Consider the following 25,435-nt stretch of genomic DNA (forward strand, 5'->3'; position numbering starts at 1 on the left):
TGTGGTGACCAAAACTCATTATTACCAATGTCCATTTCAATAATAGTTTTTATTTTGGGTTGACTGAATCTATAGAAAATAAAGACTTTTTTTCATTAGGACTGGTTTGTGTCAGCAGTAAAGGTAGTTTCTGAGTACAGACACATGGATTTAGACAAAATTGTTTCCCAGTTTTGCACCTTCACCCAGCTGTATAGGGATAATTTCTTTAGGAAGGTTACTAACATCTTTGGTTATCATTTCTGTGTCATTCTTAATGTTTCTGTGGCTCTGTTCTAGATTTGATGAAGCCAGAATCATAGAAAAGCCATGAGACCAGGACTTCCATAATATGTAAAGCTTTATTGGAAACTCAAACTGTATTAATATTTTTTGGTTTGGATTCGTCCTAGTTGACACTGGAAAACTGAAAGTAGAGCCAAGCCTGAACCCCTTATTCAGGCATCATTATTATCAAAAGCAGCACTAAGTAAGGACACAAAAGTCTGGTCATTAATGGTACATTGGTTTGCTTGCCAGACTAATGCAATAAAACCCCATGGTGTGGAGCTGACATAGTGTCTCAGAGTATATAACCACCAACATTGCAGGACTCTCTGAAACAAACAGTAATACATTTTTCTTACATCTTTCTCATTAACTTTTTAAAGCCTCTGCTGGCTTTGTGGGCTTATTGCAGTGAGTTTGAAGTGATGTATGAAATAAGAAAGGCAAAGGCAGGTTGTACTCCACAGTCACTACTGTGTGGTGCTGGATGATGTTATACTGAGCTCATAAAAAACCCGGACAGGTCTGAGCTTTATGAGAATGAGAAACAAAACTTCACTGCCAACACATTGTTACTCCTCCACCCAGTGAAACTGGCCATAATTAGTGATTGCCCTAATGTTGTGTCTTTGCTATGTTTTTCCTGCTGCTTTCAGCTGGTAAATTCTGCATAAGCTCATACCTACCCCAGGAGGTTACATCCATCCTGAACTGATACCCTGTAGGGCAAAACTTAAGTCGTGACTCTGCTAATGTCTTCTTGCATGACTTTGCCCAAGTTATCTAGGGAAAGAATGAAATATTGCTTAGTGGAATAGCCCTGTTCTGAGGATGGCTTTTGTTTTTTATTCAGTGACTTACCAAGCAGAAGATCTACTTGAGTTCATAATTTGCTTTTTAGTTGATTTACTTGTTTCAAGACTGCTTTTTCCTTTGTTTTGGCTCTTACTGCTCTTCCATCCATTTCCCACACATAAAGGAGCGTAAGAGGGCAGCTTTTCTTCCACTGATTGCTCTTCTCTGTTGGACTAAAGGACCTTTGAGACAGGACGTACGCTTTTTTTCCATCATTCGTCCCGCGTTTTGCTTTGCACTTTAATACAAATAATAGTACTATCTATATATGGCAAATAGAGTTTTTCATGGGAGTGTGGATCTTTTTAGATGTCATTCTAAAGAGACAGGTACAGCCAGAAAAAAAGCTAGAAGGAAGATACAAAAAGATACAATAGAAAATGAAGGAAAAGAGGGAATAATATATATATATTTATTTGTCTGTAATCCATTTCTGTCTGCATCTTATTGATCTATGATGTCGGTATCATAGTTCAGACTCTCTGAATTTTAATCAAGATCATTCATGAGTTTTTGTCATGTTCTTTGAGAGATGTTGATTGAATATTAATTCAGTTTGATGTGGGAGATGGGAAAGCAGGGCACCGGTAACAGTGAAAAGTTCAACCAAAATGCATTTGCTTCCAAAATAATGGACAAGCTTCAGCCTCACAGCTATGCAGGTGCAAGTAGCTTTGATGGATGTTACAGCAATGATTCTACTCTGAAGCTTTATTTGCAGCAATATAACCCAATTGAATTAATAATAAGCTGTGGTGGATAATGCACGCTTGTGTGGAAGCCACACTTCTTCTGCCCATTCCCCTGCCCACATACGAGTGACTAAAGAGTATGTAGTAACACCACATAGGAGATACACTGATGCACTTAGTATTAAAGATGCTTCATCCAGCATGACCCAGGAGGTCTGCTAACTTGGGAAGTGGAAAGTTTGGGTTGGAAATGTGGTAGCACAGCATGAGAGGAGCCTATCTAGCTGTGTAGAATCGGAGTTCTTGTCATTTCTTATTAAATGCATCCTACAAGTCAATAGGAATCAGCAAAGAGGAGTCTGTCTTTTAGTCTGGTTCTGGATAGCTGGCATCAGAATTTACATTTTAAATGAAAGAAAATAATTGTGGATAATTCCTTCGAATTCACTTTGATTTTTAAATATTTTTTTCTCTAATGGTATTTGCTTTATCACAAAGTATGATCAGAGCTTCTAAAATAAGAAGAAGTAGTGAATATCAGCTTTGAAGAAGCCTGATGATCTCCAAATAATTTTGCATAATAATTCAAAATAGTCAGATGTGCAGGTTTTATGCCCATTTACACAAATTAAGTCTGCAATTCAATGCACAGTCTCAAGCAGGCTCCAAACATCTTACAAAGTCCAACATGATTGCCTCCTTGTCCTTTTCATTAGCTATCAGCAGGTTGCTACAGGTAGGTTAGGAGAAAATGAAGACCTTATTCTTCTTTTCAATTTATAATACTTTTTTCTATGGCACGTATGTGGTACTTAAGTCAGTTTAGCACAATTTTAAATTTTTATTGTAACTGGCAGTAGATGAAAGCAGTCTGTCAGTACTAGCACAATCTGTGTACTTATTTTGTGAGGTGCCGAATTTCTTCAGGAGACTCCTAAAAGGAAAAGACCAAAAATTCACTAAATCACCCAAGACTGGATGCATTAAGGACTACTGTATGAAGACTGCATCTGCCCGGTCTCAATCCACAGCACAGGGCTTTACTTTTACCATTATCACCTGCTCTTCTGTACTGTGCTTGTTGGCACAGTGAGCAGCACCATCTGCTTCTCAGAAAATGATGTGTCTAGACATCCTTGAGTACCATTCAAGAAATGATCAGAAGTGGCATGGATTACAGGTCCCTGTGTAGCTCCGCTGTGGGGAAGAAGCAAAATAAGCTTTCCCACTGTGGAGTGAGTCAGCGAGGCTGCTCCCAAACTTGTCAGACCACTGCAGCAGTGCATCTTACACAGGTTTGCTGGGAGCAGGCTGCCTGGTGTCCTGGGCAAGGGGTGCACAGTGCCAGAGGGTGCTGCTGGGGATGGCCAGTGCCTTCCTGATGGACCACAAAAGGACAGATCTTCCTGTCAAATTCATAGTAGCTTAAGCAGCCTTTAGTATAGAGTTCATTTTTCTCCCTACTTATTTCAAACAGAAAAGGCTCTTGTTTAGCTAATTACAGAAGAACAGTAAGTCAGGAGATGTTCCTGGTTTAAGGTGGTATCACTAACTGGATATGAAGAAAGAGGTACTGAATCTCCTTTACTCAAAGGAGTATGGATATATGCATTTCCTTGTAAGGTAATAGGTAATATAATTAGATATAACATATGATGTGGAGGCTTTCATTTGTATATTAATAGAAGCTCTATTCAATATAATTGATCCGTAGATTTGATAAGGTTTGGCAATCTCTTTTTGGAAAAGCTTCGTTACTTTTTAGTGTGAGAATTGTGGAGACTTGGTTTTCTTTTTAATCTCTCTTTGGCAATAATATCGCCATCTTTCCATTTGTACCTAGCCTTTATTGCTGAACCCGCACATGTCCTCCAGATGCTTTCCTGTGAATCCAAAGTAAGTTAGGGACATGATCCAAAGCCCTGCAAAGGCAGAAAGAGGTTTTTTTCCTAGCTAGTAGGCTTTGGAGTAAGCCTCTCATGGGTAATTTAGATGCTTGTTGAGAGGTGCTTCATACCCTGAACACATTACCCTATTGCACTGTTTGTCCTCAGGTTGCCTATTAATTTTTAGAGAGTTTAAGTTGTTGGTTATTGGTCTATAAAGCTCTTAAAGGCTTGGGAGCTGTCTGAGCCTCCCTCTCAGTGAATCTGCTGGACTGCTGATCAGTGATGAGGCGTGAGAATGAGTGGCATTTTCCGGGCGAGATACTCAATTGAAACTCCCTATAGTGAGTCCAAATGTTAGGACTCCAGCTGGGCCAAAACAGCCTGATCTTTTTGGATGTGTCAGACAGTGCAAGGGGAATTTATACTTAATCAGGGTTTTAGAAAGGATGATGCCTGAAAAGTGTTTATTATAGAGTGGCAGGGAGCTTAGCTGATTCAGAGTGTATTTCCAGTTTATTATGTTTGAATCCAGAACGTGCTGAACTGGTCTTAATACTGGTGTAATGTTTTGACTCATCCTGTGCTTAAGTGGACATGCACGTATAAGACACTTCTTAATAAAAAGTAGCTCTCTGGTGTGTGTGTATGGGCAGGCAGGGATTTTCTTCTAACGGTTTCTCACAGAAAGAATCATAGATTTCCCTTCTTGATCAAGGTATAAAGATCTCTGCATTGAGTCCTTTGATAAATGTAGGTTGATTTCCTAGCAATTCGTTGTCATGATCATTTCCAGTTTATTGCCATGCCTGTACGTTTAAGTTTTGAACCTGTATAATAAAATATAGTTTGAATCTCAATGTTCCTGCCAAATCTAGTTAAGCTTGTGGATGATTTGCTGACACATTTCAACAGCAGGCTCTCAGGAATGTGTCCCTGTAAATCCTCCTCTGTTGTTTGTTTGGCCAGTGACGCCGTTTGTAAATGGGATGCTACTTTGTGCTGTCTTGTGATTGCTCTTCAAACCATGATGCGTTTGCTCAGTCTTCAGCTGAAGGAAACAAGCAGCCTGGGGAGTATTTTATAAGGTGAGATGTATCTCTTCAATATTAAAGTTGCAAATCTGTAAGGAGTGCAAATATTCTGTCACTAGGATGCCAATTCCCTTTTATGACTCCCTTAGTAATTACTGAGTAATATTTATTATGGAGCAGTGTACTAGGGAATAAGTGGGGGTTTTGTAGATGGGGACCAAAGTGAAGCTAAGGTGTTTGATAACAGTGAGATCTGCGTAGTGACTTCATTGAATGTTCCTGATGTAGGACAAATTAAACAGAGATGGATTTTAAAAGCCATCTTGTGAAAAAAAATGCATAGTCAAAAGTGTTTGCAACTAGTGCTAATTTGGGATGTAGAGCACAATTTGTTCCCCCTTGCAAAATTGGCTTCTGCTTCCCTGCTGCTCCATATGCATTTCCTCTGGCATGAGGAAATTGCATTGAATGGGCTGAGTTTCCATCAAACTGCTTTGACCTGATAGGACAGTTGACATTGAAAATGTGTACATGGGTTATAAACTCATAAGCGTTTGGATGTGATGTCTTTTACGCAGGTTGATCCTAACACAGTGGGATTCTTATCTCTGACTCAAGCTTCTAGGCACCACCGCAAGCAACAATAATGTCTTCTATTTTACTGGCATAGAAAATTTTTAAGGCAGAGGAGACCATTAGGTTATCCAGAAAGTGCACTGGGCTGTTATTGTCCTCCAGAGACCTGCATAGACAAGGATGATAGTGCTGGATTGGGGATGGAAGAATCAAACTCAGGTCACACCAGTACAGACCTAGGTGCAATAAACACCTTTTCTGAGAGATAAAATCCCTTCCGTGTAGTTATATTTGTCCATTGCCACTGACCTTAGCTGGGATTTCTAGGTCTTACTGTAATACTGATGTTATTAAAACTGGCTACAATCTTTAGAAATAAGTGCTGTGAAAGTAAGTAAAAGCTAACCATATCTACCCATCATTCGTACTTTTCCTTTCCAAAGGAAACTGTACAATGAAAATGCAGAATGTATATAAGTGCAAATGTGCATGCTCATTCTATATAAAAACTCATATATCATTTATATGTATGTATCTTACATTTTAATTCTACGCATGTATGAATAAATGAGTATGTATACGTATGCATGCATACGCATGCTGTGGTTTTTTCCTCTTCTGGAATTCCAGCAATGTGAATGTTAAAAGCTTTTTAAAAATTAAGTTAAGACCTCAGGCAAACCCAATAAAAGCAGTTTAATCGCAAAAGAAATGACTAGAGTCTTATGCCTAAATGTAGCATATCACAATTTTTCATTTTTGTCACTGAATGACAAAGTTTAGAGCGACAGCTGAAAATTTCAGCCTTTGCTCAGAACTTCCTGGCAAGTCTCAAGCCATTAATATATTTTTCACTGTTTAATTATATTTAATGTTTTAGGACTGACTAAATTAAATGGGTATGGTAAGCTTTTAAAATTCATTGATGGTATCTCATTTTAGTAAATGCAGGGATGGAATAATGCCCTAAGCTTCAGCCTACCTACTAGTACTTCACTCTGAATATCCGTATCCATGAAGACAGCAGTCTCATTCCCCTCCTTCTGTAATACATTAATATTTTATGAAGCAGAACAGCACAGAGTCAATAGACAATTTCATATTATGATCATGGTGACATAAAGCCCAGTGCTTGGCATGCTTTTCATCTCCAAAACCTCAAAATCCTCCTGCCTGCACATGATTCAGGTTAGATCTTGCGGCTACATCTTTTTGTCTCCAGACATTTGGCTGTCTCGCAGAGTGACTTTCTGCAGAGGAGTGGTGAAAGCATGTCTGGCTACCAACAAACCCACCTGCGTGCTCAGGTACACATGGTCCATGCGCTCTGGCAGAGATATTGCAGCCAGGCGTGAAGGTCTATGCCAACAGCCAGCAGTGCTTTGCGTAGTGGAATGCCTGCTAAGATGAAAGGGAAGAAGTTGCTTATCTGGGTATTGATATCAACATGATGTGAAATGCATTGGGCTATGTGGCTGCATTTATAAACATAATTAAAAACCCTTAATTAAGGACACTTAAGGAGAGGAGGAATTACTCTGCGTTTTGAAGTGCCAGGTAGTTTGCAGAATGAAGTTGAGAATTTGGATCAACGGGGCTGGGAATGAATTGGGCTCTGCAACATGCTATGTAATTGCTACAGATGTCAGGGTGACCTGACAAGATAGCGATTCTCTCTCCTCCTCAGACACCTCCGAGGACTCTGCAAGTTGTAATGGTGAGAGAAGGAGATTCTTCCCTTTCCCGGCTTGAAAGGAAAAGCATGTTGAAGCAGAGGACCGATGCGGTGCCACTGACCTGCTTAACCTCCAGTTAATGCCTGTTTTGAGAAATTGAGCAGGGCATAGGCTGTCTGCTAGTTCTTTTCACCAGGATGAAATTTCAGCCAATGCGTTTAACTTCAATCCCTATTTATCTGATTGATGGTACGTAAGAACATAAGAGCTATACTTGGGTCAGAGCAGGGGTTTCAGTATCTCAGCCGTTCAACCTTTGACAGAGACCAGTCACTTTGGAAAGAAATACAGGATTAGGGTAAGCAGGGACAGACTTCTGTTCAGATGAATTTGAATGTTTCGCTAATATATTTTTAGCTATTGAACATGAAAATGACATGGAGAAATGAAAGGTGTTTCCTGTGCTCAGAGAAGGATGCTTACTGCAGTCAGCATTAGAGAGCTCAATTTCCCTACTCCCCCTTTCATCCTGGCTTTCTGCCTAAAGCACATGGCTCAGTAAGCTGTCACAAACACAGCAGCCCTTTTATTTTGCAAAACAATTGACAGTTGTTGGTTTCAATTTGATATTTGTTTTGCTTTAGTGTTTTCCTCCAATATTTCTGCTCTGCTGTTGTTGGAGGCTTCTTTACTGCAGGGCTGCAGGATGTCTTAACATTTTGGCCTTGGTTGTGGCATGTGTGTACTGTGATTGATTGTGTTCATTAGGAAGGTTGACTGTTATTTGTTTCACTATCAATAGATACGTTAACAAACAAGATAAGTGAAGACCAGCAAACTTGCTATAGTAATTACTGTAGGTTCAGATAAAGCATGTAGCACTGGAGCCTCACCGTAATGAATCCTTGTTGATACGAAACACGAGATTCATTATATATTAGATGTTGAAATCTTTCCATAGCCAAGTGGGAAGAATCACCACAGAAGAAAACGGCTAGTCCTTTAGGGCAGTATGTGTAGCACCTCAAATAATGAGAGCATAGTTAGTGCACGACACCAGCTTTTACCTGAAGCACTTTTTTTGTGGATCCAGGGACATCAATGTGTCTCACAACTGGATCAATTTTGATGAAATCTTATTGGAAAACACATCAACTGCAAAATTTATTTCACTCCAGCACAAAAACTTTGGATCATGTTTCTTACACCTTCCCATTTTGAAATGTCCTCCTCTTTTACTTAAAATGCAGTTAAGTCCTTGAAATGAAAATAAAATGTTTTCCAGACACCTTTAATGTTCTTCATTATCCCTCCCATGCTCTGTGTTTCAGGCTTTTTCCCTAAGCCTGGCTCAACATCCCTCATGCCTGTTCCTTTATCTCAAGCTGTTTCTTTCCACTGGCTTCCTTGTCCTTTCCGGCTGAACTGGAAAGAGCAATTGCAGAGGAAGTGCCACTGATCCCAGCATGCTCAGAAAATGCCTTTGCCAAACTAACAGCTTTGGATTTAGCTGTGCTAACCAAGCACTTTCACAGTCTTAGGTCAGCCAAGTAGGAACAAGGGTTTTGTTTTGTGTTTAAAAAAAAACCAGCAAAGGGCACATCCCTGCCAAGAGCGTGACCCCTCATACCATTGCAAAGCCCTTTTCTCAAACGTGAAGGCTACTGTTTTTAAATTTCTTTTAGTATGGCCAAAAATTTGATATTACCCCCTTCCTGGAAGCAACTGAACCATTTTGTGGAAACTCCAGATATTTAGATCTTGAACTCAGAACGTGTTCTGTTCAGTAGAGATGCACTTTCTTAGATATTATTTTGGTAGACTCCGGTTTTACAGACAAAGGACTAAGGAAAGGAGGGACATACAGGCAGAAGCAAAATGATCCTGCTACTGAGGCTTCTTAAGCAGGAGAATATCTGTGGAAATACAAAGCTGCATCTGGCAATTAAACCACAAGAAGAAAAAGCCAAGAAGTCTTTGTGTCATAAACAGGTTGATTCTTCAAATCTAAGGTGAACCTCCCATTCTGCATCTTTTTCTCCCTCCAGTCTCTCATCTGTAATATCCAAAAGCTCTAGGAAAGGATTAAGATCTTTCCCAGGGGATATGAGGGAACTGGGATCCCCATCCTACATTGTGAGGATCAGAGAACCTTTTAGATGTGATGAATTAACTTCTAGTGTAAATCTCTTACAACCATCAAACACTGTCTGCTCATAGCTTGTGGCTCTATATTGTTTCAAGCAGTCAGATTCCCAAAGACTTTTTATACCCCAAAAGGAAACAAGCAGCAAGCTGCTACAAGATACAATTTGAAGAAGCATAAAACATTTGTCACTATTTTAATTAAGTAACAGTTGCTTAGTATCTGCCAAACCTACCCCCTAGTCACTGTTTAACTAGTAGTACAGGGGATGTTTATACCTACAGTAGGTGATGTAGCTGCCTGTTCCTGCATCATTTTAACAATTTCTAATGTAGTTGATTAAGATTTGTAATGGCAGTGATGCTTTAAAAAGCTGTTCTGGAAACTATGAAACAAGAATTTGCAGTCCTACGTGTTATGTGTGCCACGGGAAGTTTTTAAACCCAGCAGGCAGAAGAGAAAGTACCTTAAAATAAGTTATTTTAACACTGAAGAGGCTCTTGGAAGCTATTTGTGATCATTATCGAGCTATCTTATCTCAAGCATCAATTTCTGCAATGACGTGCAAAGAACAGATGAACAAGATGAATCTTAGTTACCTTCAAAGGGTGGGGAAAGTTTCACAAAGAGGATTAAATATAAGACAAATGAGAGAGCCCACTGAGAAGAGATTTACAAGCATTCAGTACCCACATCAGAGGTGATAGGTGAAGCGGTAGAAGTTATTTTGCCTTAATTGAGACTCTCTGATGCCGCTGCAGACTCATTTAGATCACTCACCCTCTCATACTCCTTATGTAAGAGTGATTCTGAGGGGCTGTAGGTTGGTACAATGGGCATATTGAAAAGCCAGTATGAAAGATATATTAGAGGTACATTATAAATTTAAAGATAGTCAACTTTACCAGTCACACCTTATTCATGGCATTATTTGCTGCCATCCTAACTTCTGAGCCCCAGGCATGCGAGTGACATCAGCTTTGTCTTAAAAGTGTTGCAGGAATATGTGGCATGAGTCTGTAAGTTAAAATAAATGAGTCTTAATGAGCCCAAAATGATTGCTTATACCTACGTGCGTGTGGAGTAAGAGCCTATAAATCAGAGTTGTCATTCTGTATTTCCTTGAGTTACAAATGAAATCAGTATGTCCTGAAAAAGAGGTAAGAGCTGTGCTGTGATGCAAGATGGAGCAGGAAGATTCAAACAGTATCAGTTGAAGAGGGAGCTGTGCAATAGTTTAGAAAAATCAGTAGTTATATAGTAACCTGGTCTTAAATTTGAAGCTCAGTGGGCTATCGTGCTCCTGTGGTTTATTTGGAATCAGGTAGATGGAGGGAGGTGGGTAAAGTTTAATCACTGTTTTTGAGGATCACTGTGACAGACTGAAGCTGCTGAATATCTAGAGTGTAGAGACTGCACTTGAATTACATGTTTTATACAGGGGAGAGTTTTATCTCCTGTCATGCTTTGTTTAGCTTTACTTAATATTTATCTAAACGTAACTTTTTCAGAGCAAAATAATAGTCATATTAATATAAACCTAAAAATTGCTGACTGTTTTAACTTCAGCTCTAAGAATTTAAATAAATAAATTCACAGGAGAATTTTGTAAAAAGCTTGTATCCTTCCTTTGTTTAATGGTTTGACATGGGTAAAACATTTGTTAGGACTACAAAGAAACTACTCTGGCACCTTCAGCAGCATAAAAGATTGACTCAGGAGAATAAGTTGCCCAGAAAAGCAATTATATAACAAGTCACCCATCACTGTAAGTTTGCAAAGAGAATATGGTCGACCTCACATTCATAGTGACAGGTTTCGTGTGAGAGAGAGAAGCAGTGTCCCAGTTATCCAAAGGTGACCCATTCCACTGAAAAGTCAGCACACAATTCACTAGTGAATAAGGGCAGCTTTGAGGGTGGAAGCACCTGTAGAAGAGGCGTGTATGGATGGAGAGTGATTTCTCCTGTGTGGAAAACCCTTGTGTGATAGTAAGTCAATGAAATCCCTTTAGTGTTCACCTTGGGTCTCCAGCAGAAGCACTGTGGTTGGAACGATGAGGCTGTATCTGGAGAGTCCCCGTGAGTGCAGTGGCTTCCAAATTAACAGGATGGCATTCTTCAGTTGTGTGTGTGTGTGTGTGTGTGTCTGGCATTTGGAAAACTGATGGACCAGAAAGGGCACAGCAGTACCTCCATTGACTCTTATGTACCTCTGTCTTAAGATGTCTTTTCCTTTCTCTGATTTTCTGAAGTTCGTCTAACTGTGGATTTGAGCTCTGTAGGACTAGACTACTGCAATTATCTTCAACTCTGTCTTGACGGAAAGAAGTTCTGAAGAAATAGCTCTGTATCACAAATAGATGATCATCCTAAACTGTAGTATGTGACATAATTCCTGCAGCAATTTCAAAATTATGTACCATCAAATGCCATGTCACGTCCCTTATAATGGTCATTAGCCATTGTGTCACACTGAATTACAGAAAACATAGTGAATTTGGTACTAATAGAGCAGAACAAAGTGTCTTCTGGCTTATGAATCTTGTTCTTTAAGCTCCACAACTGGACACTGCAGTTTAGCGCTGGCAGGGAACCTTGTTTCTCTGTAGCTGTGTACTTGCTTTTAGTTTTAAGAAGACATCAATTCTAGAGAAAATTCTGCCACTATTAGGCATGCAAATGTGGTAATTTATGCAGGACAATCATGTTATCTGTTGAGACCAGCACTCCTCTGCCTTGTGTTCACAGCGCTTGTAAAATCCGGACAGCAAAAGCCCTGGTGTGCAGCCACATGTAACCATTGACCAGTTTAGTATGGCTTTGCTACTGCAGGAAAAACTGCTATACCATGAAGTAGTGGAAGAGGTGCCAAATCTCACAGGTTTGAGATTTTTCTAGAGCAATAATTCTGTGTTTGCATTGGCAAGAACTAGCCTGGCAAACAGATGTGTTCATCGTATCAGTACTCCTTCATTGCCAACTCATGGGATGCTTCTGCAGACGCCAAGAAAATAAATATGGACTGTCTGTTGGAGTATTCAGGTAAGAGCTAGCAGACTGTCTTTTCCACGCTACAGTGATACTGTTATGGAGGGGACAATTGTGTTTAATAGGAATTCTGAGAATGGCTCAGAAATGGGAACAGGAAGGAGAGAGTGAAGCGTCAGCACAGAGTGGTCATTTCTTAGGCAAAGCATTACACGAGAGAAAGGACAGTGAGAGCAAAGCGCAGTGAGACCAAAAATACAGATTCCCTCACCCATGCTCATCACACCATAATAATGGGGAAAAAAATGAAGCTCTTGTTTGTGTTAAAGTCCCACCAGTCATGTGATGAATAAGGACACAAAAGACAAATAGCATCACATTCTGAATACCACCCCAGAGAGAGGGGAACATTTCTTTTTATTTTTCAGTGTGCAGTGATCTCACCAGATGTTGGTGTGGATTCTGCTTTTCTCAGTTTTTAAAGCTAGACTTGTAATTAGACCCAATCAAAGTTTTAAGGTTTGTGGTTGCCTTTAATTGTATGTTTTGAAACACTGTCTGCCCGACAAGTTTGATCTGTTGAGTGATTTTGCGTACACGCTCTGCCTCAGCCCAAGGCTCTAATGATGTTTAATTGTCATATGTAGGGAAAATAAATGCAAACTATTCTAGTGACAGTTTGTTAACACCAAGCTCTAACTGGTTGACATTGGATATCAATCTGGCTGCATGGGAGTTTGTCTCCTCATAAGACAAACCTTGTTTATGTTGTTAAGTGGATGATCCATTAAGCAACAGACGTTGACCTACTAATCTGTTAAGTCTCACAGAAGACTGGTCAACTGAGCTGGTCACAATGATTTGAGAATCATATAAGGTAAACCTAGTTGAAATTGGGATGAACCATCTCTCCCTTTAATTTGTTTGGATTTTATAGGAATTTTCTCTTACATTGAACTACTCTGAAGTATGCAGTGTTGTAGAATTAATGTTACCTCTACTATTTTAAACAGCAGCATGTCCAGCTTTTAGCCACACTGTTTATTATGAACTTGGCTTCCTATTTGCTGAGATTTAAGAGCACCTCTATATCCCATAGAGCATTCTCTTTGAAAACCCAGCATGACAAAAAGGACTTCTAATTTTAGACCCTCCAAATTGGTAACATGCCCTCAAAATGGAAGTAATTGATTGGCATGTATCTTTAATGTAATATAATACATATTATGTTCTTCAAAGAGCTTCTTAGCCTACTTTCTGGCAATGTTGCTGCTGTGTTTTTCTATAGCTATATTTCTTTCTTTGTGTTACTTCTAATAATCTCATGTAAAGCTGGTCATTTTACTTCACCTTGAATATAAATTATTTAAAAATGGTGATGACTCTGAATAAGAGTCATACTGAGCTCCATAAAGTATCCTTTTTTCCATTAAACCCAGTCTGCAGCTATTCTTTGGCATAGGCTGTGCATCATGGAGGTAAAAGATAGATGTGAAATTTTGTCAAACGGCTTAAAAAAAATGAAAAAATCCAATACATTGTTAGAATGACTCTAATATCTTTACAAATTCAAAACACTGTTGTGTTGTGACCTTTCTCATCTTGTTAACTTGTCTCTCGAAAGTGTTTTGACCTTAATATAATGTATTTGCTAAAATGATTTCTCTAAATTGTCAAACTACTGCTGTACTCAGTTCTGTCCTAATGGGCCTCTACAGCATCAGCCAGCACCTTTTTTAATACCATCATTACAGTGTGTTAGTACACAAGCATCTTCAGGTTTTTTACTAAAACTCTGTCATTTGCTATTTTCTTTCAGCACTGTATCATTATTTTATTGTTCCTTGTTAAGATCCTGTGCTATTTGTGAAAGAACTTCCTTTTTCTCTTCTTCATTTTTATGAAAGCGGCTCATAAATGTCACATTCCTCTTTCAGCAAACTGTATCTGCACTCACATCTGCCTTTTTCCTTCTTTTCTGAAATGGAAGCAGTTGTGCAATTGTTAAATAATTTTTATTTCCAGATTCCTTCTAATTAAAAATTAAGTAAACAAAAAACAGAATCTGCCTTGAGATTAATTCTTATTTTGCTTGTGCTAGTTTTACTGCAGTGTCATTCAGTTGATGTTGGCAGAGTTATTTCTGATTCATATGAGTGTAAATTCATAATCAGAACCACACTTTGAGGCCTCAATCCACCTAAGCATTTAATTCCCTTATTCTCCATAACAAGTTTATGCAAATAGTTTCTTGGTTGGCTGGTTGTTTTTGTTAATGAAAGTGATGCAGGATCCTGTGTGTTAACAGGCAGCTGTTTGTTGTAGGGCAGGTTCAAAACCCATTGTTAGGGGATCTGGGCTGAAACAGTGACAGAGAAAAGCTGCATTCAGCAGGTATAAACACAGTAGCCACAAACCATGGTACCTTGTTAGCTGTCATGAAGCTAATGAGTTTTGCCAAAACTGAGGAGAGATGGAAGGACATGCACTTATTAAAGCATGTGACTGCTGAGTAAGAGGAGGGGACCATTGTCAGAGGGACAGCATGGGAGGGTTGTGTGTGGTTGGCAAACTTGCTGAGGGTGCGCTCAGTCCCGCTGTCCACGTCGCCGACAAAGATGCTAAACAGCAACGGTGCGCTGCTTGATGTGGTTACTGGTATAATTTTATACTTCAGCCAAGACTTGTTTCTGTTTCTTGCTGACTTCATTCAGTGTTCTTTTAAATCCACTGTGGGATGAGCTAAAAGAATATTATAAACATGCACCTTAAACTGATGCTGTAATTAAATTCAAGAACAACAGCCAGATAAACCATTCATGTAAGGCACAGATGTTCTAGTTTCAAAGTAATTTTGAGGATAACTATTTCCTTCTCTGCATCCTGAAGCAATGGCTAAAGAAAGGATTACAGCCATGAACAGCACGGAGTTCTCTTTTAAAATGCTTTGGACGTAGATTGCACTACGTGGTTGATTTTTGTACAGAAGTTGCTTACATGTTTAAAAATTACTTTCCAACTCATAATAAGCTGCCCTAGGTGACCACGAACTAAATTATTCAGTGCAAAAATTAACAAATAAGGGAGGTCTTTGATGACATTGTCAGAAGATCAGCGCTTATTACCAGTGAGCCCTCCCAAGCTCTGCATGCTTCAGATAAAAGCATAGGAACGGCTGCAGCCTTCTGGGAACGAGCGAGGAAGGAGCAGCATTGCCTCTGTCAAAATGCCTCTGTGGTTGACAGGTTCTGGAATGTAAAGAGAATGTCATATTTGGGGGAACTTTTGTGGTATCTAGTTATTATTTAAATATTTGGATATGAAACTAAAGCCTGACAGTGAGCCACAAATTAACAATTCTGGTCATGGTTGTATCTTCCTTTTCTCTTCTGTATTGAATTTTTTTATAAATTAGAAGAGCATTTGATCCAAGCTACACTTATTATTCATCTGCTTCTCACAGGCTTCTCTTTTTAGTGGTGTACTCTTGGGCTTCAAGTTAAATGTGTAAAATAACAGGAACCTGCTGCTGGGGTGTTTTATTTGAAAGTCTAAGACTTTCAAAATTCATTCCCAAATTAGTAGAACGTACTGCGATGCTGCAAAGTTGTAGGGTATAGGGGTGTTTTTCCCCCCTTGAATTTATGTTGCATTTCTTCCTGATGATTGAGTGCTGCAAAGGTGCTGTGAAGGCTTGGAGGAGGGAGGGGTTCTTCGGGGGGCAGCTTCCAAATCCAGCCAGGGACTGGATCATCTGGTGCAGATACTACTCCCTGTGGGAGGCTGCCAGGATGGGGCAACTTGGGTGAGTGGCTTCTGAGAAATAAAGATTTTGGAGGGATCTCTGGAGACTCAAAGAATTTTAGAGTAGGTTTTGAAGATCCTCAAAATAATTTTCACTTTTGTCCATACTCTTATCAGAAGGAAAACAAGCTTGCCAGAAAAGTGAATTTCAAATTGGATTGGATGTAGGGCACTGCCGGGGTGGGAACCTGAGGCAGGAGCTGACTATCATGATCCTTCCCAGCTACTGTAGTGAATTCCCCTGTCGTTTTTGTATGTAGGGAGTTCTGTTGCACGGGCAGCTTTCCTCAGTCTGCCACTGTTGCTGCCACTGTGGGAGGTAGGCAAAGTGGGGATGAGGTACAAGGAGCCATAACCATAATAGGGGTAGATGCACTGAGTGATGTAATTACTTACAGTAATGATGTATATTTCATGCCAGAACTAAGAAAAGGTTTTCACACTCTATTTACATTTAAATACATGGAAATATATATTTACCATACATTTATGCTACCAGGACCAAAGCCAAACACTATTCATTTCCTTGGTTCTTCAAATCCTCTGATCTGCTTTTTGTCAGAATGTGTTATTAAATGATGTACATATTCACACGTTATCTGACTTTCTGACTAGCTACAACAGGAGCTTTAACAATGTTGGCAGCACAAAGCTAAGACTAAAACTAATACCATATGACATGAATATGTATAAAGATATTAAATTCAGTTCTGGTAGGGATTTTTTTTTTTGTGCTTTGAAGACTACGGTGTTGTGGAATAAAGATTTTCTTGCAGCAACTTTTCAATTTATATTTAATTGACTTTCTGTAAAATCATCTGCATTTTCACATGGTTTTTTCCCTCTAAAAAGCAATATGCACATTTTTTGCATTTTTCTAATAATACAATAAAGTGTGTGTAAAATGAACAAATATAAAAATGAGACAGATAGGAACATTTATTCTTGGAAATGAGCTGCTTCCAATTTCCTTATTCATTTTGTTTCATTTTAGCAGGTCTAGTTCTTCAAGTCAGTTTGTTTAAAAATTGTCAGAGGGTAGAAGTAGTTGACAGTATGAGAATAATGGTTTCCTACTTACTTGTTAAATAACAGGCTAATTAAATATATTATGGAAAGTTAAATAATAAGGAATTTATTCCTGCTTTGGACCAATCAGACTGCAACAGAAATAGAGGCTAGATTTCTGTTCCAAAGGAATAAAACTGAAATCATTTCAACACCAAAGATGAATTAATAAATTACTGTGCTATCAGGAAGAAAAAAGAAAAGTCCCCAGGGGGATTGCCCACGCGTGTGCACACATGGTTACACGCCCGAGTCGTCCAACCGCATGCACTTAGCAGCACATCTGCATCTGTGCTTACCCAGCCAGATGAATACAACTTCCCCACTCAAGATATTCATCACCTTTGCATCAATTTTGTCGTAAAAGATCCATTTGTTTCTCGAAGTCTTGTAAATAAACAGGAGTCTCTTTGGTTTCTTTATTCAGGAAAGCTTTAGTTCAAACTCAGGGCATCAGCACTGGAGAAAAATTGGCTGGAATAATGATGGATATCTCTCTTGAATTCATGAAACCTTCCCTTAATGAAACTTGTTCCAACTTCCTGAAAGTCACAGGCTGTAGTTGTTTACTGGTAGAAAAGGCTGCTGCCCTTAGGAAGTTTTTGTTTTCATGATCTGTTGCAGTGAGCTTTAAGGTTTTTGGTTCTGCGCTTATGCTGGAAGCAGGATGGTTAGAAAGCATGACAGTGAGCTAGTGAGATCCTTAAAGCATTCCTGCTCCTGGCCAGCCCTGCAGAGCTTCACCTTCCTCAGCAGCATCTGAGCACAGCAAAAATTAGGGGCAGGACTTTGAAGGAAAGCAATAGCTCATTCCTCTTTAGGAGAAAACAGTTCCTTTCTGTAGTCCTGCATGAGGCAGCACTGCAGGAGGGCAAAAGTAACCCTTGGCAACTTGTGTTTGTTTGTTCGGTTGTTTTTAAATAAAATATCTACAACAAAGCTACAGCTTCACCTCCAGTGAAGCCTAAGCTACTTTTCTACCAGGAGCTTCCCTATGCTCCCTTAGAAGTGCTTTCTGTTCCATTAGGCACATGCACGTTCCCTCTCCCGCTGCCCTCCTTTGACTTTCTCCCAGCACAAACACAGAGCATCTAGTATCTTATTCAGATGGGGAGTAAAAATATGAATATTGCATTAGATGCCTACAAAATGAGTAAGTAATAAAAAAATCTGTGTATGCACACAGAGAGCTCATTTGGTGTTTACTGGGGACTGTTTTAGAGATGCTGCACTTGCTTCATAAGCATCTGTAATAGTAAGAGGTGTGGAAAGGAGCAGGAGGGGACTGGCATGAAGACTCAAAACAGGTTTCAGTTGGGATCAACAGAACAGGGAAGCAGTTCAGTGAGATGGTACTCCAGCCTGAAGTAAAATCCTCAGTGATATATAAAAAAAAAAAGCCGTTTTCCTACTGTGAAATAATTTTTTCAATATAATCTATGAACATCTTCCTGTTTGCTGTGGATAATGTCTCTTATTGAGACGTTAATCAAAAGAGATTTTACTTAAAACTGAGCAAGTGTTTACTTTTGTTGTGTATTTTTCTTTATTAACTAAACAAAGAGAAAACAGAGGAAGCATGTCACCCTGCAGGGTCAAATATATATTATGTTATAAAAAGGTTAGAAACCTTTTGTTTCTGATTGTCAGTTATTTGGAAACTATATGTAGTAACTCTAGAAATAAAGGGGATGATTACGTTTTATAGGCAAGAAGGGATTAATAAAACTCATAATGCTCAAAGAAACAGCTGTTTCTCTGTTCTGTAGTGCTTCTAAACCCTCATCTAATGCTGAGTGAGTCAGCTGGGAGACGCCACTAGTGTTAAAAAAGAATTAAATGGAAAAGTAGTGGTTATTATTTGAAAACAATTATTCTCTAATTGTGCTTTGAGGGGGGAAAAAGAAGAAAGAAAACTGCTGTTAAAATAATTTATAATTGGAACAAAGTATAGAGTAGGAAGAAAAGATCTTTTAAAATAAAGACTTCCTAATCCATAAGCAGAGATGAAGTGACAGCAATAATGTTTTTATTAGTCTGTTTTGAAAAGGCTTCATTATTCACAAGTGGCGTTGATGCAAGTGAGTGGAGTCGAGCTTCCTCTTGGAGCTGCCAGCATGGTGGTGGTGCAGCTTGGCATGTGGCTGGGAGGGCAGGGAACTCCAGCTGCATTCCCAGCTCCACCATTCCTCTGCTCCGAGTGCCTCAGAGCAAGGCACTCCATCTCCTCAAGCGCTCTCCTCACCCGCTCATCCTTCACACTGCTTTTTATTTGGGTGGGGTGGGTTGAACTGTCAAGGATTCAAAGCAGAGACTCTTTTGATACATACATATTGAATTTGTAACTTCAGCTTCAGTTGTTGAGTATGGTAGAAAATAGTTACTGGCATTTCTATGCCTTTTTTTTTTTTTTTTTTTTCTTTCCCTGTTGCCTGGATCATTTATATGATTTTGCTGGCAGACTGGCAGAGGAAGAAAAAAGAGTTTGTATGTCTATTATGCACTTTCCATTAGAAGTGCATATATTTAATAGTTATGGCCTGCAGTGACCTTAAGCCACATGATGTAATCCTTGTTCAATTTTTAATAAAGGCAGAATTCCCATCAAGTTTGAGGGCTGTCAATGTGAAAGAGGTGTCAAGATTTACCCCATTAGATTATAAAATATTCTGCCCTAGTGCCTCATGTTCTTTCAATAATGTATTTTAATGGCATCTCTGGAAATGCAGGAATACTCTTTGACGATTTGATAAATTAATGGACTTTTCTATTAGTCTTTGAAAAGAACTGTAATTCCCTAAATACCTCTAGATTTACAAATAGTATCTTTGTAACATGTATGCAACCTTCATAACTTGTGTGCAGTATGACTACTTTTAATCCTTGTCCTTTTGTTTCACTTCATTTCACTTTTCCACCATACTATTCTGGTTTTTGTTCAAACTAAACAGACAAATCTAAAGCGTGGTAGTAGAGGCAAATAAATCTCTATTCCGAAGTAATATCTATCGCTAAGTATTCTAGGGATTTGGCATTCAGAAACTCACGGGTTACTCTTAAAAGAAACAGAAGGGAGAGAGAAACCAGTAAAAGACACCAACAGCAATTTCATCAATAGCCTGAGAGCCGGAGGAAGCACTGGTAAAGAAGTGACTGCTTCATTCTTACCATTTTCCAGTTTCTTCCCATTTCAGTTGCCTGTAAAAACTTGCCAGAAACTAGATTCCCTTTATGCGTGAAGAACCTGACATGTTTTGGGTAATTGCAGATTGCGTTAAATGTATGAGTGATAAGGTTATAAGACAGTGGTGTATTCAGAAAGATACTGGGTTTCCCTCTTTCCCCCAGTGGTCACTGTCTCCATCTATTTATCTCTGTTTTTCAGACAGTGCTGCAATGTGGTACACTTCTTAAAATTCACTCCCAGGGAGGCTGAAAATAAATGAAGAAGATATTGAGGCCGAAGAAAATAATTTATTAGTCTTTAGGGCTCAGGTATATAAATTCAGAAGGCCTTCATGGGGCTAAAGAAAATAAATTAAACCTAAAAAGATGCTATTTCAGAGAAAAAGATTTATCATTTGGATGTGTGTGAGGGCTATACTCATATTCTGAAGTTTCATAAAGGAGACTCTTTGTTTCTACTCTGTAAAATCCATTAGGTTCAAAAATACCGAGCCCGCTCTAAATTTCAAAGTACCTGCTGTTTCCTCGCTCCGTCTCGCTCCTGGAATAAATTACTGTCCCCTCTTTCTGTGAAATTAGGCTGCTATGCCATTTCCTTTGCAGGATATTTTGCATAGAAAAAGTAAATTGTGCTATTCCAGCTCTAAGGCCGCATGGCAGGCAGATGTTCTGATTTATCGTTCACTCTCTCTAGCATGCTATAGGAACGTTCTGGTGCATATGATTCAGATTTTCCTGTGTCACCAGAAAAACAGAAAGTTTATTTAATTTTGTAGCAGTCGTAAATGGCTCCTTGTCAGTCCAATGCACGTAATTTGTCTTGGCATAGAATACGCTGGAACCGGGTCCTTGTAGCAGACAGTTCTGCCTGTGCTCCTGAGCTGGGCAGGCAGCGAAAGCAGAGATCTGGTGGCATGTGGAAAACTTTGTGTCTAGCCTGTCCTGTTAGTCTTCTTTCAAACACAGTGTGGAGTCAGGGGGCTGGAGGGATTATGCAGCCCACAGAGGTTTTGTGTTATCTCTGTCCCATAGCTTTTACCTTCCCTGAAACTGCCAGAGTAGTAACAATAGATGTGCTGCCTCTAGCAGAGAGCTTCACTGGCTGACTTGGGATATTTCATCACTGATATCCTTCCCATGGCTGATAGGAGAGAATTTTCTCTAGAATTTTCTGTTTTCCTGAAGAAAATTTAATTTCTACCGTATTTAGTTTGTTGATGGATGCATTTCAGCATTGCTTTTTCTTTTTCCTGGAAAAACAAATCAGCCCCCCCACCTGCCAAGTTCCAGAACATTCTGTAATCTACAGGCTGTTTCACCTAGTGTGAAGGAGAGAGAAGGTTACTAGGCTCATGCTGGATTTGCAAAGTGTCCCCAATTCCTTCCTATTCACCTGGGAAGCTCCAGCTCTAAGAGGCTGGCCTAACTGCACTAGTATTTCTAACAATTATTCCAAAGGAAAGGCAAAAGCGAGTTATAATGTACAAGCCCTGGATCAAACAGTTCAGCATTTACTTTATTTGACCTTCCAGAGTGTGAGTTGTGTTAAATCAGCTCTGTGAGACACAGCAGCCCCAAGAACATGCCTGGAGGGAAGTCAGAACTCTGTTTTGCAATTTTGCCTCTGGCTGACAGCTGTAAAAAGTGTTAACTAATGAAGTATTCTAAATGGGTAAATAAGAAAGAAAAAAAAAAAAAAAAACTAGAAAGCTATAGAAAGCTGCCCATAAAGCACAAAGTGAATTAAGGCTTTCTACCTGCAAAATTCACTTTCTTTTTATATTTTGGCATTGATTCTTTGGTCAGCATATAAACCAGCCTGTGAGTCCAGAGCAGTACACAGCAAAATCCTCGTTAAGACCCTCATGCTCCTGTTGTTTTTCTTCTGATCTTAAGTTTTTTCTCTCCCACATGGACACGTACTGTCAGTACCTGGGGGGTACTGAATTTAAGATGCTATAGCCAAAGTTGTACTTTTGCTAATGTACAGTTCATGACTTCTAAAACCACTAAAAGTTAGGGAGGGAAGCCATATCCGTGGAACTAGCCCCAGCTGGTTTCTCCGTGGACTGAATCTGTAATCCAAATGGTGGTTCTCCAACAACTGGGGAGCACCCTGCACCAAGATGTGACCTCCTCCAGAGCCTAGTTTACTCTCTCACCTCGCTTTAGAGACCAGAGCCAAAGCTCCCACTGGGTTTGTGTCCAGTTATTGGGTGACTCCACCTGTCTGCTCCTCTTTGAGAAGCCCGCAGTAACCCTCATGCCTTCAGAGCAGAATATCTTCACTAACTGCCTCACTGAGGGCTCACCAGCCCTGAAGACCCTGAGCAGAAAAGACCTTTCTTCATCCCCTTCCTAGCATCTAATATGAAGTGCCAGAGATATTCCAGGTGACTGAAACAATTGCAGTAAGTTACACTACAACTTCAGGGGTTGTGAAATTTCTTGTTTGCTAAGTTCTGACATTGTATTTGGTGCGGTGTGAGAAAGAAGAAATGTCCCTGTGACCAGAGAGCTTATAGCTCACGTAGGTGACAGAGGCCTGAGAGGACTCAAGGAGGTTTTGCCTTGATGCTGAAAGGATCAGAGGCAGTAGAAAAAGCCAGAAAAATGTGATTTTCCCTCACAATAGCACCCAGAAAAAATGTGTTGCCGTAACTATGAAGAATTAAGCAAAGCTGTCTTCCCTCAAATATGTCATTTTCTTGCCTGAAGGGATTTTCTATTATTTTTCTGGTGATATCAATTAGATTCAGCTTGTTATGAAACATTATGTAACAGAGATGTCTGTATTTCCTACTCCAGCGATACAGCAGAGTTTCATTTTTTCAGACATTTAATATAAATTGACCTTTGGGGCAATTCAGGAATACTGCAGGCCAGACGATGATTTGGTTTTGACAGTTATCAGCAAGAGAAAATATGTTTATGGTCAAAGAAATCTTGTAGCCTAACAGTGGGATTTTACTCTGTTCCACATATATATACAGAAATGTAATGGGTGAAGTATTCCCATTTAATATTTTGCATGTAGTCACAGAAATGGAAGAAGTTTCCACAGCGCCATTTCTCTTCTCATTTGCAGATATGGAGGGTACAGCTGGAGTTTTAACTCTGTATTTGATTAAGAAGCCAGCATTTGGTAAGGCACACAGAGGGGAAGCAGAACCACCAGAAGCGTGGCTGGTGCAGCTCCTCCAAGCAGCCCTTTAACCAGCCTGAGCCACTGTCTGCATCTTGGTTTGCTCCTGGGGAACTAGGAGCTTCTGAAAAAGATTTGTACTCATCAAGAGCCATGACATGTTGCTTGAAACAGCTGCCATGTCCATTTGCTGAAATGAGAAGGTAAGTTTCCAGATTCTTGTTTTCCTGACTCTACATTCATCCTGGGATGTGAAAGTCAAGCTGATTTTTTCCTGGTTTGCATACTGTTGCTGCTAGTAATGATGAATTATTCAGTGGGAGCTAAATGAATGAGCCTACTGATGAGTGCAAATCAGAAAAGAGTTTAGTTAACTTTCCAGGAGCTTTACTGCCCTGAGGAATTGTTTGATATGGAACAGAACTGGCCCAAAACCGTTGTGCAGAGGAAATTTCTTATTTTTGAAATCTGGGTTTGAGCAAAATTTTCTAGTAGATGAGATATTTTTGCCTGGTTCTCTTTCTGAAAACATTTACAGTATAAGATAGCTACCTCTTGCTGTAAAAATCAGGAATTCCTCATTCAACTTATGGCATATAGTTGTACTGAAGAGAAGTAATTCAGTAACAGCATTTGACTCATTAAAAAGTGGTGACCACTGCAGCCAGTTGAAGCTTGAGTCCTGTGATTTGTTCTGACGATGCAGAGTTCCACTGGAATCAGTGTCTGTGCACATTGGTACAATCCAGTGCAATGACACAAGGTTTTGGACTTCCAGAAAGAGCAAGGGATGTTGCAGCAACAGAATTAATAATAGTCCAAATGAAATTTGGCCAGAGCAGCAGGCTGTTCCTGTTGCAAAGAGTGCCCAGAGCTTTCCACTATATCTCCTTACAGTGACAACAGCTATCTAACATTCAGTGCCACATTTCAAAATTCAGCAATAACACTTCCATCTGAAATTCCACAAATACTGACTAGGTGATTTAAAACCCAATGTTTTTCTCTGTCTTGCAAACTCTTGCTAATGCTGACTTTCTCCTGCATGCACAGTTCATTTATATGCATTGGCACAGACAGAGATGTAGAAAGGGAACTCTTTTTTCAAATGGAAAATAAGACTAAAGACATTCTTTCTGCTTTTTTAACACCATTAGCAGAAGTTACAGCTCAGGAAGAAGACTTTCCTAGGTTTTCTTCCATGAATCATGGCATCCCACTTGTCAGATCTGCATGCAGATTTCAGAATTAGGACACCTGTAGTCAGACCCCATACTATTCTAAGGCATTGTGGGTTTTTGCTGTATTTCTCAGCCTGAAAAAAGTAGTGCAAATATCTTCATCTGCTGCTATTTGAGCACTGAACACAAATAGTTTGGTTTTCCCCCAGCCCTGTATTTATTATAAAAAAGCATTTAGCCAGAGATCACAAAAATTCATTTAAAAATCATTTGCTGTCCAAAAAAGCAGATGTATGTTTAGCTATACAGTTCTGAACTAGTAACCTATAGGGCAAAATGAACTTTTGCCATGTAAGATAAGATTCCTGCTGTCAGTTCTCCCTCTTTCCCTTTCTGTGTTCAATACTTTCTGGGGATACACATCATAAAACCTACAGAAGATCAAATCTCTCCCAGATTTGGTTTTATTATATAAAGGTAGTGCATTCAAATAATTTGTGTCATGCTGCTACCCTGCACTGGCTTGGCATAATCTGCTCCAGAAGACATTAACAAAAGCACGAGTGTGACATCTATTGACAGCGTAAGACTCAGTCCCAGCTGGCAGGACAAGCAGGCTGCAGCTCGCTGCAGCCGGAGCAGTGGAAGGTCTGTAAGAGCCAGGCTAATGCAGGGCTCATCTCAGAATGATACTAAAGCAGAGGTTTACAGCGAAAGGCTAATGTTGTTATTGAGTTGCATGTGTTTTTCGTGTTCAGTTTAACCCAGGTCTTGCATAAATTTCTCGAGTAATCCACCTGGGACTAAAGACACAAAAGATAGCAGCTCTGTCTCAGAAAATCCTCTGCTGCAGGAGTGCAGCAGGGAAGTAATGGTTTACGCTTCTGATGTCCATATGCTCTTCCCTAGGCATTTGCTATTGGCTAATG

The 25,435-nt window shown here is 39.6% G+C and overlaps 1 protein-coding gene across 11 annotated transcripts in view; it reads left to right on the top strand.

Annotated features, from left to right (window-relative positions):
* TOM1L1 (target of myb1 like 1 membrane trafficking protein) overlaps nucleotides 1–25,435 on the top strand; it is a 158,885-nt gene that overhangs the window by 18,582 nt on the left and 114,868 nt on the right. For 9 of the 11 annotated variants that reach the window (XM_074889218.1, XM_074889207.1, XM_074889213.1 and 6 more), the window contains exons 1-2: nucleotides 4,685–4,788; nucleotides 23,269–23,528. Coding sequence is in view for 1 of the 11 variants with exons in the window: in XM_074889215.1 (XP_074745316.1) it covers nucleotides 23,479–23,528 (50 nt within the window). In the remaining 10 variants the exon portion in view is untranslated. Of the gene's footprint in view, nucleotides 1–4,684; nucleotides 4,789–23,268; nucleotides 23,529–25,435 lie in introns of those variants that run through there. The other 2 variants (XM_074889209.1, XM_074889221.1) reach the window with 2 other exon arrangements.

The sequence above is a fragment of the Strix uralensis genome, chromosome 19 (genome assembly GCF_047716275.1).
Source record: "Strix uralensis isolate ZFMK-TIS-50842 chromosome 19, bStrUra1, whole genome shotgun sequence".
Lineage (NCBI taxonomy): Eukaryota > Metazoa > Chordata > Aves > Strigiformes > Strigidae > Strix > Strix uralensis.